At 35.3% G+C, this 16,109-nt stretch overlaps 1 protein-coding gene across 6 annotated transcripts in view; it reads left to right on the forward strand.

Moving 5' to 3' along the window:
- Positions 1-16,109, forward strand: part of Atp11b (ATPase phospholipid transporting 11B (putative)) — a 121,504-nt gene that overhangs the window by 92,957 nt on the left and 12,438 nt on the right. For 2 of the 6 annotated variants that reach the window (XM_070029660.1, XM_070029659.1), the window contains exons 26-30: positions 121-186; positions 669-772; positions 2,641-2,806; positions 5,961-6,046; positions 12,990-13,123. In XM_070029660.1, coding sequence (XP_069885761.1) covers positions 121-186; positions 669-772; positions 2,641-2,806; positions 5,961-6,046; positions 12,990-13,095 — 528 coding nt within the window. In that variant the 3' untranslated portion in view covers positions 13,096-13,123. Of the gene's footprint in view, positions 1-120; positions 187-668; positions 773-2,640; positions 2,807-5,960; positions 6,047-9,127; positions 9,269-12,989; positions 13,124-16,109 lie in introns of those variants that run through there. The other 4 variants (XM_070029657.1, XM_070029658.1, XM_070029662.1 and 1 more) reach the window with 3 other exon arrangements.

Here is a 16,109-nt window from a genome sequence, read left to right on the forward strand (position 1 = left end):
ACATTTCATACATAACTGGCTTAAATTACATGATTTTTAGTAGAGAATTAAATGACTTACTACCTTTCATTGGATTTAACATGTTAACACATAAAATCATACTCTGTTCTTTTTGTTTAGATGTTTGGAAACTGGACGTTTGGCACTTTGGTCTTCACAGTCATGGTTATTACAGTCACAGTTAAGGTATGGTACTAAAGCTAGAAATGTGAACAAATTTTATGTCTATAGAGTTGGCAGTTAATTTTCCTCTTTTCTGTATTTTCCATTTTCTGTTTTTAGCTGTAAATTCATTGGTTTTTAATTTAATAACTTACTAAATGTTGTCACAAAGGTCTCTTAAATTGTGTTGGAAAGCATCTAATCTTGGTCAAATAAAAATAACTGAAATTATACTTCTCTGTGTATTGTGTGAAACACCACAACTTGTAGAGTCATGTATGAAATTTCATGTATGAATTTTCTTACAGGAAAAAAAATATTCAACTTGAAATTATGTAATTTCCTACCAGCCCTCTGATTAATATCTTATCTTCTGAAGGACTATGCCATGTAATTTTTTAGATACTGATAATTCATACGTTTAATTCTTAGGTTTTATCTAAGAGGTTAAAGTAAAACTTTATTATTTGATATTTCTAAGACCTTTTTTCAAAAAAATTTTTTAGATGGCTTTGGAAACTCACTTTTGGACTTGGATCAACCATCTTGTTACCTGGGGATCTATTATATTTTATTTTATATTTTCTTTGTTTTATGGCGGTATTCTCTGGTGAGTATCTATATTGTATTTTAATTATATTGATTTAATGACAATAAATATTTATGTGATAGATTATATTATGAGCAAATTCTGCTCAGAATAGTTTTGAGACACTACTTGATAATAAGTTTACTTCTTTGAAGAAGTGGTAGTGTGGCTCAAGCAGTAGAGTGCTCGCCTTGAGCTGAAGAGCACAGGGACAGTGCCCAAGCCCAGAGTTCAAGCTCCATGACTGACCCAAAAAAATAAAATAAATAAATAAAAATAAAAAATAAAAAGTTTACCTTTTTGATATTTCTTGAGTATCTGAAACTTCTAGACATTTTATATTAGATAACATATTGACTCTTTTTTTTTTTTTTTTTTTTTTATTGTCCGGTTGTGGGGCCTGAACTCTGGGCCTGAGCGCTGTCCCTCAGCTCTTCAGCTCAAAGCTAGCACTCTACCACTTGAGCCACAGCACCACTTCGGGCTTTTTTCTTTTTGCTTATGTGGTGCTGAGGAATCAAACCCAGGGCCTCAGGCATGCAAGGCACGCGCTCTACCACTGAGCAATCTTCCCAGCCCAAATATTGACTCTTACCATGATTTTATTCTCATTTTTATGTGAGATTGAGCATCACAGAGATAAAAAAATAAAAACAGGATTTACTTTAATTTAAATAATAGGCTAAACTTAAGCTGTATTGCCATTACAATTACAATTAATGTTCTGTACACTAACCACATTATCTCTAAATTATTCATGTATACAATAAAAGAAGTCACATAGAATTATCAAATTATGATAGTTGAGCTAACTTCTCTTAAAGTTACTTCATCTTCATTATAGGATCAGTTAAAAAGTTCATGCTTTTAAGATTCTTTGTAAGTTATTGAAGATTAGTGTCTTTCTTTTGGAAAATTTACATTTGCCTGATGTACCTTTAATCCACTAGGCAAAAAACTTGAATTGGTCAATCACCTCCCATTTAGGATCATAAAAGGATACTTTTATGCATATTGTTTGACTATAATCCTTTTTCATTTTTTTGTTTCTCTATTTTCTTATGGTCTTTTGAATTGATACATACAAATACCTCAAAAGATAACCCCCCAAAAGAATATCTTTACAATAACTGCTACTTTGTAGAACTAGTATTTCTGAGTTTAAAATATGTTTCTAAAGAAGAGAAATCTTCCAGTCTAAGATTTAGTTAATGAATCCTTTCATTTTATTTTTTTAACTTTTCTTGTTTTGTAATCTTATCTTTTTCCTACATTATTCCTTGAAATCCTGTTACTAAGGTGGAACCCTATATTCTCTATCAGTATAAAATGTAATTGCCACTAAAAGTAAATAAATTGGTGGTGGTTGTTTTTGTGCTAGTCTTGGGACTTGAACTCAGTGCTTGGGTGCTGTCCTTGAGCTTTTTTGCTCCACTTCCAACTTTTTAGTGGTTAATTCGCAATAAAGTCCCAAAGACTTTCCTATCCAGGTTGGTTTCCAAACATGATCTTCAGATTTCAGCTTCCTGAGTAGCAAGGATTAAAGACCGGCACACCCGGCGTGCGTGCGTGCGTGCGTGCGTGCGTGCGTGCGTGCGTGTGTGTGTGTGTGTGTGTGTGTAATATCTATTAAGTTTTACCAATTTCAATTTGGAACCTTTTCCTGTAGTACTCTTAAATATTCCTTGAAATACATGTTTTTTCATGTCTTGATTTGTCTTTCATTTTCACTGTTCATTTCTTTCTTTTTGAGATAGGGTCTTACTCTGTATCCTAGGCTGCAAACTTGAGATTGTTCTGCCTCAGCCTCTAGATTGCTGGGATTATAGGCATATGACATCACACTCATTACTTTTCAGTTTTATAAAGCACGCTATCTTTCTTTGCAGGCCATTTTTGGGCTCCCAGAATATGTACTTTGTATTTATTCAGCTCCTATCAAGTGGGTCTGTTTGGTTTTCCATAATCCTTATGGTTGTTACTTGTCTGCTTCTTGATGTTGTGAAGAAAGTATTTGACCGGCAGCTCCATCCTACAAGTACTGAAAAGGCACAGGTAAGCGTTTCTTATATTCAATGTCTTTCTATTAGCAACTCTTTAGTAACAAATAACTGATTATAATTTATCTCTGCACATTTCTGTATCATGCATTTAATAATATAAAACTATTAAATATGATTGTTCAAGGTTGTTTCTATTTATTTCTATTTTCACTGATTTTTGTAAACTGAATTTGGGTTTTTAATGATCAAATTCTCAAATTAAGTCCAGAGAATTGTAAAATTTTAATATACAGTATTCTGTCAGATTGATTTAACTATAAGAAATACCTTTAGCTGGGAAGGTGGCTCAGTGGTAGAGCACTTGCCTTGTATGCCTGAGGCCCTGGGTTCGATTCCTCAGCACCACATAAGAAAAAAGAAAAAAGCCAAAAGTGGCGCTGTGGCTCAAGTGGTAGAGCGCTAGCCTTGAGCTGAAATGCTGAGGGACAGTGCCCAGGTCCAGAGTTCAGGCCCCACGACTGGACCCCCCCCCCAAAAAAAATACCTTTAGAAACATTTGATTTTGAGTAATAATTTTTCATATTGTTTTTCACAAAATAATGTGAAAAATTCTTCAAACTAAGTAATTTTTATGGAATGATTTCTATAAGATATATTCATTAACTATTTTCTAATAAAAACACAACAGTTAATCATTTGTTACATAGTGCTTAAGCATATGTTGAAGCTGGACATTGGTGGCTTATACCTGTAATCCAAGCTACTCAGGAGATTGAGATATGAAGATCACAGTTTGAAGCCAGCCAGGACAGAAAAGTCCCTGAAACTATCATCTCCAGTTAACGCCCACCCATTCCCCCCACCCCCCAAAAAGAGGCCCAGAAATGGAGCTGTTGTTCAAGTGGGAGAATCCAACCTTAAGTGAAAATAAGTTCAGGGACAGTGCTCAGGCCCTGAGTTCAAGTTCCAGGACTGGCACAGAAAGAAAAAGAAAAAAGAATATGATTTTGGGGATCTGATAAATCTCAGTTCAAATCCCAGTGCTGCCTCTTGATAACACTTTAATGAGCCTGTTTCCTCATGAAAATTATGATAGAAATATCTTCCATTCCCTTCATATTGAGAAATAAATGAAAGAATGTTTAGAGTAGATCCTTTTTAAAATGATAACTACTTATTTGAATGTGCCTTTTTTGTATATTTGACTGGCACATGAGCCAGGAATATATTTGAATTTATCCTTTTAACTGTACCACACAGTATTTGGTATATTCTCATCAGCATTTATTCACTAGTAAATGCTGAGTTTATTAATCATTTAGCTCTTCAGAATTTCAAATTATTCTCAATATTTTTTTAAATTTTTGCTTCATGCCAAGCAATTTTTTTTAAACTTTTGAAAATGTGATTGTGTAATCATTCTGCAAAAAAGAAAAGTGCTCTGTGAATATGTAGTCATTTGAATTAGGTTTCCTAAGCAGTGCATTGGTTTAAATTTCAGTTGATAATTCCACATTTCTGTAGCATTTGCCTTCTTTGGTAATTTAATCCTAACTAATATACACCTTTGTACCATTGAAGTAGCATAGGCCTGTGAAGCTTAACATTTCAATCATTTATAAGATATATATCCTTGATCCAGTCACTTTGCTAGGCCTCAATTTCTTCTCTGTAAAAAGAAAATAATAATTACTACTTTACATATATGAGATAATGAATATGAAGCACCTGATACTGTTATGTGATCCATCACACAGAAAAGAGTACTGCGCTGTGACACTGATTTCCAAATGAGGCTGAAAAAATACAGAATCTTTCTACTCACTCTATCTGCCTATATGTATAGGAGTCAATATGGACAAACACTTCCCTTTTTTCTGTAATATATTGCTTAAATCTATATCAGAAGTTTGCATATCTTATAGCTGTCTTTGGAAATATAGTAAAATAGTACATTCTTCTGGAAACTCATTATTTTTTAATCAAATTGAAAGGATATTTTATGATATATTGAAGAAACTTCCTCTGTCTCATTATCAGGCATCTTTAAGTTTCAGCCCTACCTAAACTCCTGATAGTCATAGAGACTTTTTCATTCTTACTTTGAAGGTAATTATTTCAAACATCTCAACTGTGCTCACAAGTTCCCACTAGTAAAGAGTCATTTTCTCATGAGTCTTTTGAACTATCTTTAAAAAAAAAAAAAAAAAAGTATCAAGGCTGGGAATGTGGCTTAGTGGTAGAGTGCTTCCCTAAGCATACAAGAAGCCCTGAGTTTGATTCCTCAGTACCACATAAACAGAAAAAGCCAGAAGTAGTGCTTTGGCCCAGGTAGTAGTGTGTTAGACTTGAGCAAAAGAAGCTCAGGGACAGTGCCTAGGCCCTGAGTTCAGGCCCAGAACTGGCAAAAAAAAAAAAAGCATCAATTAGTTGTACAAGGGGGTTTCATTTTGACATGTCCATATATGCATACAATGTACCGCATCTATCTTTCTACTCCCAATCCCCCCTCCAAATATTTTTCCAAATTATATATATATATGTATGTATGTATGTATGTATATGGTCCTGGGACCTGAACTCTGGTCCTGGGTGCTGTCCCTCAGCCTCTACCACTACTTCTGATTCCAAAATATTGGAGAAATAGCTGGGAAGTTGTTAACTACTTCATTGTTCATTGAAGTAGTTAATAACTACTTCAATGTAGCCAACAAAATCAAAAGAACTGTTAGTATTTATTGTAAGCTTTGCATTTCTCCAGAATAACACTATGTTAAGAATGAATAATAAACTTTTTTTTATGGTTGTTTTTTTTTTGGGTCCGGTTGTGGGGCCTGAACTCTGGGCCTGGGCGCTGTCCCTCAGCTCTTCAGCTCAAGGCTAGCGCTCTACCACTTGAGCCACAGCACCACTTCCGGCTTTTTCTTTTTTGCTTATGTGGTGCTGAGGAATCGAACCCAGGGCTTCAAGCATGCAAGGCAAGCGCTCTACCACTGAGCCACCTTCCCAGCCCTTGAATAATAAACTTTTTAATGGCAAAACCAGTATCCTGCCAATGTCAATCATGTATATGTACCATGCATATTTCCTATTTTGTGGGAGTAGATGTTTGGCATTTACAAACCTTGTCCTGTGTCTGTCTCGTAGGTGATGAATACAGCTCACTGACTTGTTGTGTGTCCCATCCCTTTTCTGTCCACTTATAGATGTACTCCAACACAGTTGCTTTAAGTGACGAGTTCATCGCACTGCAGCCTTTGCCGAGGGCAAGGAATCAGCTGAGCAAACTTAGGTAGAGTAGGAGTAGAATCTCATTAACTTCTGCATGCTAAAGGTCAATTCAACAATGTCCAAAAGATGGGCAGAGGCATGAATGAAGATGGAGCAATTTTTGTTAGCAAGTTCTATCTCTAATTAGATTTTTATATATCTTCTTTGAGAAAAAAATTCAGCTGAAAATTGAACATACGAGGACAGAGATCTCTGTACCTTGTAATATACTGTTGTACCTTAATTATCTTTTCTAGCACAATTCTAATGCTTCTGCTTGTCATATTATTCATACTTAAGAATGCATCTGCATGTTGAGCAACTAAAGCTACAGAAATTCTTCATAAAATTTAAGTTGTAGTTACTGGGAAGTAAGAATTGCCCATTTTTTACTTTGCCTTAATCTATGTTGTAAATACTTTGTGTGTCTTTGTGTTTGTACACAGTAATGGTTGCCTAAGCATTTACTATCCTTTCTACTATATCCTGCATCCATAAATTGAACAGTATGTTTTATATATTTTATATTTACCATTATCTCTACAGAGATCATTTCTGTCAGTTTCCACACAAATAATCACTAGTCTAGAAGTATCTTGACAGAAGAATAAAAGCTGATGTCCTAGATCTTTTGATAGTAGCATACCAAAATGATGTATTTAGTTTCATTTCATCTTAAAGAAAAAAAGCAGTATAGCCAAAGTATATTTGTTTTGATACCTTTTAATATCTTATAAATTAATTAATAATCCTGTATTTTTTAAATTATTTTTTATTCTGAAAGTTTCTAATCTTATCTATGTTCACTTGATCAAATGAATGGTTTTAGGGATTGGCAACACGGCTCAGTTGATGAAGCACTAGCCAATGAGCAAAAGCAGCAGATACTTGGACCTAGAGAGAGAGAGAAAGAGAGAGAGAGAGAAATGGCTTTGACAAAGTCCTACCTAATCTTTACATAGTTGTATGAATCTGTAATTTTGAGCTGCTTTAAAATTTTACCAGACCTTTTGATGTTATATTAGATTCAAGATTTTTAAAAATATCCTAAATTCCAGCAGAATGATGATTATGAGTCACAAAGAAATATGCAAATGGGTACATAAGTGGTAAACTAAATTTCATGTTTAAAATAAAACTAAAAATTTGTGAGGATTTGCTTTCACTTTAGTTGAGGCACAGATGTATATAACAATACATAGGTGGTTTCCTGTAGACCATGACTATCACATTTTTTAACATCTAGTTATTTAATTTTACTGCAGTAGAAGAGCTCATTATTTAAAGTACACTATAGCCTTATTTTGTCAAGTGAAGATAGCTTTTGCATTATGATTAACCATATTGTTATAAAATCATATTTTCACATTATGTAGGCTTAAATAAAAAAGAATGAGGAAACTAGATCATAAATCCGAGATCCAGGTGCCATAATATTGTTTAACATTCATCTCTGAAGGATCATTATAACAGGTAGTCTTCATGAAGCCACTCCCCAGTCAGGTAATGTCACAAAAGGAAGAAAGAGCTCAGCTGTCAATCTGAGTGGTAGTGCCACTTCTTGCTACTCCCAAAGTGTCCTAACCAAATACATTCCCAATGTAGTCTCCTTTCTGGGCCTATGAGGTAGTTTTTTTTATTTATTTATTGAGGTCTATTAACTTCCTCACCATCAGCAACAAACAAAAGCAAACACACAAGCACAATGTTTATCCAAAAGCCAGATAGAAATGACAGTTGCTCACATAAGCACTGAGTGTCTACTAGGCAGGCATCTGTACACAGCTATATGGAGAACAAGTGTTCATATATGTCTCTCCTGATATAGTCTGTATACTCTTACGACAAAGGACAGTTGTCTAGATAGTAGTTTGAGCTTTCACACCTTTAATCAGGTCGATACTTCCTAAGAACCTTTAACATAAACTTTTTAAAGATTCTTTTAACTAAAGGAGCTCATTTGGAGCGTTTTCTGTTCTTATTTTCTAGGCTATCTTCACACAAACTTACTGTATTCTTAAAACCAAGGAATTAAAATAAAATTTATTTAGATTGACAGGAGAACACCACAACAGATTTGTGATTGGTGGTCAGCCCCAGACAAAAATCAAGACCCTTTCCAAAAATTAAAGCAATTAAAGGGTAATTAAATTAATTAAAGGGTAAAAACTATGTAATAAGAGAACTACATACGCTAAGGCCCTGAGATGATTATTCTCAATACCATGAAAATACTGAATTTATTTACAAAATATGCCATAGTATTTAGAGAAATAGTTATTAGTCCTAAGAGCAGAAAAACACAGAGATGAGGCAAGTTATCTTGTATTCATTGCAAACATTTCTTATTATTTATAAGGTATCTACAGTACATTTTAAAATTAAATGTCTTTATAAGGCCTCTAACATTTTTTAAAGAGAACTGAAATTCATATGAAATAGTTGACCCTTCACTAAAAACATAGTTTAAGGTCCAAGTGACAGTGGCCCTGTAATCCTGTTCAGGAGGCTGAGATTTGAGGATTGTTCTTCAAACCAACAAGACAGGTTAAAAGTCCATGAGACTCTCATCTCCATTTAACAAAACAAACGAGCAAGAAAACAGTAGAGCTGTGGCTCAAGTGGTAAAGCCTTGAGCAAAAAGGCCTAGAACCAACTAATACACACAAACACACACACACACACACACACACACACACAACGTAGAGAGAAAAAATATTTTGTTAAATTCAGGTCAAGCCCATCATTTACATGTCTGACATAACATGACAGTTGAGAAATTAGAGATACCACTTGCCAAGAAAAACCTGAAATATTGGTGGCAATTAATTTAAAGAAGAAATTGGGTTTTACTAAAGGAAACTTAGTTTTAACTAGATTGTATGTGAAGTGAGAGCTTTGTACACCGGGAAGTGATAGCTTTGTTTGTTTGGTGGTGTTTCCCCTAAGCTTCTGTGAGCCCTGTTTTGCGAAAGTAAATGTGTTATAGGGTAATCATTTGTGCCTCAGATTGAGACCCAACTTACTGTTTTAATTCTAAACCTATATATACACGAGAAGATCATTCTGTAACATGAGACTTGTTGCTTTTCTGTTCTTCTAGATGGAAGAAGATAAGGGTTCAGTCGGCTCAGCATATGAATTTGCTGAAAGCCAGCACAGAAGGGAGGACAGTAGGCACCTGCTAGCTGAGGCTTGCAGCCAGCAGGACAGTTGTTGCATGTACTAGGTAGTACTGCACTGAACCTTCCAGGGGACTCGTTTGCTGTGTTCTCACGCTTGGGACATGCCATGGGAGAACTAACCTAACATTTCCATCTTTGCCATTTCTCATTTTGGCTTAGTTCTTTTCCATTTTGTCTTTCACATGTTTTGTGTGTCTATTCTAAATGTCTTATGAATCTTTCTTGGGAGTGATAAATTATTCTTTATCCCAGATTCTATCCTAGTCAGGTTTTCCCACAACCTGTTGGCACTTATCCCTTTGAAAACAAGTCAGGTAGTATTTATTATTTCTGAAGTCACTTCCTTCCTTTCCCCCCTTTGAAGATAACTACCTAACATCAGATCTAAACCAAAGCAGCACTCTGCACATATGGCACTCATTATGACCCTGTGGATGTCATCTTCAGTGAGTCCTTAAAAGGAAGCTGCTTAATACCAGCTGTGAGCAAAGCCCATGCTACTCAACTAAGACCTTTTGCTCTCTAGTTACTGCTTTAGTTCAGTACTCCCAAACGAATGTGCGAAAGGACCAGTTTGTTGTTTTCTTGTTCTTAATTTCCTATCCCTCAGGCACCAGTACTTTTATGAATATAATAAAAAATGAATATAATAAAATCATCCCCAATTTAAAAATTACTAGTGTATTCCACAGTTATAAAATTTCTCTAAGACATTCTAAACTAACTCTGACAGAGCAGACACTTTTATGGGCAGTCACAGTGTACTCACAGGTTACCACTGGGCCAGGGGGCTTACTTTCAGTCACCCTGGTCACTTTATATGGGGTCAGTAGTAGTAACTGCTCCATACCCTTCAGTCATGCTTGTGCTGACTCTATACTTCTGTCCAATCACAGCTATCCTCCTATTACACCTTCAGCTATTGAAACCCCACCCATACTCCAAGGTACATTTCAAATGCCATTTTTCATCAGATCCTCCATGCTTTCTTCCTAGTAACATCTAGGTTCCAGCCTTCTTTTCTGAGTAATCTGCTTCACACCACAGTTTTTTGTTGTTGTTGTTTAATATATTTTTATTGTAAAAATATTGTACAGAGGGGTTACAGTTACATGAATAAGGTAATGAGTACATTTCCTATCAAGCATTATTACCTCCTCATTTGTTTTTTCCCCCACCATTCTTCCCTCCCACACTACAGTTTTAAAAAGGCAACATAGGCACTTGGCAAGAGTTGGGGTTCTAGAATGGAAGAAAACAAATCCAAGCTCCTGCTTGACCTCTCTTCACCTGAAATGGGATGATTATAGTACCTATTCTGACTTATAGGTTTAAATGAAATCATCCTGAGAAGCTTCTAGCTTAGTAACTGACACATACCTAATCACTCCATTAATATAACTGCAGTTATTATTTGCAGCTGACTTACCTTTTCTTCTACTTTTTTTCATTATTTTTACCTCACCAGATTGTGGACAGGGTTGCTCTCCCCTGGCACAGAACCTTGCTTAGAAAACACGAGTTGACTTTAAGTGATGCTAGTGAGTAGAATAGAAGCCATAAGGAAAATTACTCATGATAGGAAAGGTGTAGGGAGTTTCCTGAAGTTGAAGAAATTTAAAGTAAATTGTGGTATGGATTAGTATTTTGACCCTATGGTGACAACTCTGACATATCCAATTGGCTAATGTGCAGACTACATGAAAGGAGAGCCAGGAGGAAGCAGGGAGCTAGAGGACAACCTTCAGGGAGTAAAGTGTGTGCTGTGTATCCTTTGAGCATATGGCAGCACCGGAGCCCTCCTGTGGGAGCAAATTGAAACTGCAGCCCAGGGACCCAAAGACAAAACAGAAAAACGGTTTCCTTCCTAAACCACCATCTCCCAAACTCTTCCTGTGAAATTAATGTTCCTTCTGGTGTTTGTTAGTATTTCCTTTTTCATGAGGAAGGAGCAGTTACTGAAAGCACAGGTTGTTGAATTAGGATAGTCTTCTCTTTGAAGACTATCTTGAATCGTTGACAGTCTTGTACTTCAAAAGTCTGTTTAGAACTAGATTGAATTAGTGTTTGCCGAGCTTAGTTGGCCATAGAACATTAAAAAAAAAGTCTACAAACATCTCACAAAACAGTGTTTGAGAAACAACACCATAAACAGATTCATACCAGTAGTCCCAGTTACTCAGGTGAATGAGAGAGATGATTGCAGTCTGAGGCCAGCTCAGGCAGTAAATTAGCCAAACCCCATCTCAACAGAAAATCTGGACATGGTGGTGTTTGTATCTGTCATCCCAGCTATGCAGGAAGTATGAAAAGGATAACTGGCTGCCCAAGAAAAGCTGATATTCTTACCTCAATAATAGCCAGAGCAAAGAGGGTTAGAGCATAGCTTAAATGGTAGAATGCCTTCTTAGCAAGAAAGAAGCAAGCCCTGAATTATTATTAAAGGAAGGGAGGGAGGAAGAGAAGGGAGGAGGATGGGGAGAGAAACAATCCTAAACAAATGGTGTTTTAATAAAAGAATAAATAAGGTTTAGTTCTTTTCATAGGACAGATCTTTAGGACATTAGTTCAGCCAGCCAGACAATTGCCAAACGAGGTAAATTCGGTGTTGATATTCAATGCTGTGCCAGGAGCACTCCAAGCATAGACCTTGCAGGATCTTACCAGTTGCTTACACTCAGAATGCCAGGTTGTCTACACCCTCCAGCATCTGTCGCATCCATCTTCTGTCCATTGCAGTTGTCTCCACAAACGTCCTGTGTTGCTGTGCCACCACATGCTGATTCCCAACCTTGCAGAAGTAAACCCTCTACTGAGTTTACTTTTATTCTTCTGTCCTCTGATCTTTAGAAGATTTGTTGTGTAAGGTGTGATGTATGTAAATGGAAGTGAATTTCAATGTTTTTTTAAATGACAACTCAGAAATTTAGCCCTAGCAAAAATAGGTTGGGATTCATTCAGTATGTGGTCAGATCATTTGTTTTTCAAATTAATAATTAAAACTGTTAATAGTATGGAATGGATTAGGGATATTTATACCTAAATAAATTTGCATATTTGAGAAACTGGTGAATGAGATCTTAATATTAATTAAATCTTAATATTACTACTTATTGTTTAATAAATTTCAGTCCATGTGCCACCCCCTTATTGTTAAAATCAGAATAAACTGCTTATAGGAATGAATACTTTCTTCAAAGATGATTGTGGAGTAGGTCCTTGTAAAGTGCTTAGAACTGGCTTATAGTTGTACGACTTAAGTGTTTGCTACTGTGTTGTTATTTCCATTCTTATTGAGGAGCAACCTAGACCTACCTGGGTCTAGTCCTGCCTGGCTGTTACTGACCAGCCTTCAAGGTGTTTCTTAACTCCACCATTCACAACTGCTGGACATGTGTTATTGTAGTTGCAGCAACATTTCACCTGAATAAAAGCCCCACGAAGAAAGAATTCACTAAGTTTCTGAATGGTTGAGTCAAACCAGTTTGACCATAATAAATTACTAAAATACTAAAAAAATTTAAATCCTTGTAGCTTTAAATGGCTACTCGTGTTTATATAATTATTTGCTAGCCTTATAATTAGAAACAAAAGCCTTAATATTTTATAAGATTATAACCTGCTAAAGTTTTTCATTCCTTTCCATATTATAGGAAAAACATGTTCATTTATATACATTTCCTTGTGTTTTAATTGGTGTTTTGTACATTGCTTTAGTGTTCAGGTGAGTACAAACCTATAAATAGCTCATTTTTTTCCCCTTTCCTTCTACTCCTCCAGATTACTGAAACAAATTCAAGTATCAAGTGCTTGGACTCCATGTGCTGTTTCCCAGAAGGAGAAACAGCATGCGCATCTGTTAGAAGAATGCTGGAACGAGTTATAGGAAGATGTAGTCCCGCCCACATCAGCAGGTGTGACATTTCTTTAAGTAGCCTTTGCTGCAGATGAATATCCTGTAAACTGAACAGGATGAGCCTGCAGCTTTGGCTACCCAGTAAATGAGCAGATGATTGTTCCAATGGAGAGAGAGTCTACTAGTCATTAGCACAACACACTTTGATGGTAGATTTCACTTCATGGCTTTGTGGTAGGGATCTTCCACTCACAAAGCAAGAGAAAGCATCTTTGAAGACACTCCGCCCATTGAATAAAGAATTTATTCTGTCTTACATTTTTTTTCCTGAAATATGGTGAATAGGAGTGTATAAATGGTATTCTTTCTTGGTTTGTATAACTTTTTTATTATAACTATACTGTTTCATTTCCTACTGTTTTCTGCTTTTTGTCTTTACAAAACATTTTCCATATATAGGGAAGTCAAGTTTTTGCTTTTCTTATTCCTCATGTGTATTTTATAGTTAGTCATTCAAAATTAAACACAAGCTGTATTTTTGTTCCTTCCCCCATCTTAAAGATGTTTATAATGTGATTTTTAAGTTTTTTATTTGGTATTTAGTGTCTGAATAAAAATTTGTAAGTTAGAACACAACTTGACCTACAAATTTTAGGTATTATTTAAATTATTGATCAGAATAGTCTTAGCATTTTTGTCCCTCCTAGATCTGTTTCTTGATTACATTTATCGCAGTTTAAATAACAAAAGAAATACCATGTTTTGGTAAATGCCATCTAAAATTCATTTAAAAAGTGAGGTGGATTTATTTCTTTATATTTACCCAAATTGTGAATCATTATTGAGGGATATTAAAGAATAGATAATAGCTTTTTCTACTTTTGGTATTCTTTAGTCAAATATATCCCAAAATTAGAGCAACAGTGTACCACTGATAGATGCTGACTTTAACTGTGCTACGTGGATACTGTCCCTTCTGCACGAGCAGTGAATAAAGGGTGGGGAGGCACTGTTTTTACCTATTGATAAAAGAATGTTTAAAACTTCTTTAGCTTTGTGTTTTTAAAGTTATGAGTTATGGTACCATTCATGTATTGTAAAATTCCAATAACTTTTACTGGTGAGCTTTCTAGCTGTTCACTTCTACTTTTCACTCTGCCACGTCTTTATGGAAGAGTTGAATTGACATATCACATTTCTTTGTTAATATAATACCTATAATTTCAATTCCCATTCTAATTTAATCACAACCTGTAATCCAAAATATTTCTTTCTCTGATATAATTATGCAATAATTCCATCCTGCATAAACATTATTATGAACAGTTAAATTTGTTGGGACTTATTAACATGGTTTTACTGCACAGAGACAAATTTGGAAGCAGAATAATATACAAGTTGAACTTGTATATAATTTTAATTTCTACTTCAAGAGAAATTCATAATATACAGCTTTGCTAATGATTTTTAATTAATTTTAAATGAGCCAGAAATTCTGCATTATACACACACATATCTGCTTCCCTATATCAGTTGTCCAGTTCTTCATGCAGCCATTTTTCTGCTTCATTATCCCTTTTAACCTGTCCCAAGGGTTATTGGATTTATTTTGATGTGTTCTCTCAAAAGGTGACTGTTAGTGTCTATACTGATATTCACTCAAAAATGTATCATATTCTTTTCTAAGGTTCTTTTCTAATCGAATGTTTAACTATTTAATAATGGTCATATTTGGCAGAATATAAATGCCTTTCCAGAGTTTCCCAGTATGTCAGGATGTATTATTGTTTACTATTGTGATTTTCTTCCTCAGAGAAATAATCTAAAAAGTCTTTTCAGATCTAACTTTCTCTAGGGGATAAGATCCTACAAGGCATAGAGCTACCTGGTGCTTTCCAAAGGGCTGTATGACAGCTGTCGCAGGTCCTTCAACATTGTAGTCATTTTTATATGTACAAGTTTTTTCTACGTATAGTTATGTTGTGAAATATGTTTGCCATTTTTATTTTGGAACACCCTCTACCCAATGTTTTTTTTATGTCTAATTTAAAGAATAGAGCAAAGCTGAGACCTCCACTACAAGATATAGTTGCAAGATATAGAAGCCCTGAACTAACTGCTCCATTGACTTATTAAATGTAACGTCAAGGAGCAGTACTTGAGAAATGTAACTGTGTTTTCAAATGATGAGTAAATTTTGCCATCCAGACATAAAAATTTTAGTTACGTTTTTTTCATTGGTTGCCAGAGGAGTATGCCATGGAACAAACTCTGGTATTTGCAAAGAGAGCACTGTAAACCATATGGTATGTTATATTCTAAAGAGCTGTATTTCAGCAATGAATTGTTTTCTGTACCTTTTAAAAGAGGTACGCTGGTCATAAACCTGTAACCTCAGCCACTCAGGGAGATTGCAGCCTGGTTCAAGACCAGGCTGCACAACTTAGTGATTCTGTCTCAAAAAGGCTGGAGGAGTAACTCACAAGCAGAGTGCTTGCCTAGCATGTGCAAGGCCTTATGTCCAAGCCCCCATGCCAAAAGGAAAACAGGAAAAAGAAAGGAGTTAATAATATATAGATCAGGTACTTAACATTATGCCAGAAGTTCTTTGGTAGTACTGAGTTTGAACTCAGCCTTATGCTGGGCTAGACAGGTGCTTTACCACTTGAGTCACCCCTCCCACCCATCAAAGGGGTATTTAAGGTAAATGATTCTTAAAAGGATTTTTTAATGAAGGAAACCTTATTTGATCAGATTTCTTCTATCTAAACAATTACTATAAAGAAGAAAAAAAGCATATATATATATATATATATATATATATATATATATATATTATTAGCACTTTGGAATTGGACACTAGACTCCAGATAATTGGGGTGTAGACAGTTACAGTTAAAACTCTTCCTCTCATAAATACCCTATAAAAAATCCTCAGATTCTTATTTTGGCTCACTTTTTTTCTGCACATAATGAAAGCCTAATATGTAGCAGACACAGATCTGAGTGATGAGTGGTGAGTGAGTCCTTTCCAAATCTAAGGT

Source organism: Dipodomys merriami, unplaced genomic scaffold (assembly GCF_024711535.1).
Source record: "Dipodomys merriami isolate MVZ:Mamm:240054 unplaced genomic scaffold, mDipMer1.0.p SCAF_2, whole genome shotgun sequence".
Lineage (NCBI taxonomy): Eukaryota > Metazoa > Chordata > Mammalia > Rodentia > Heteromyidae > Dipodomys > Dipodomys merriami.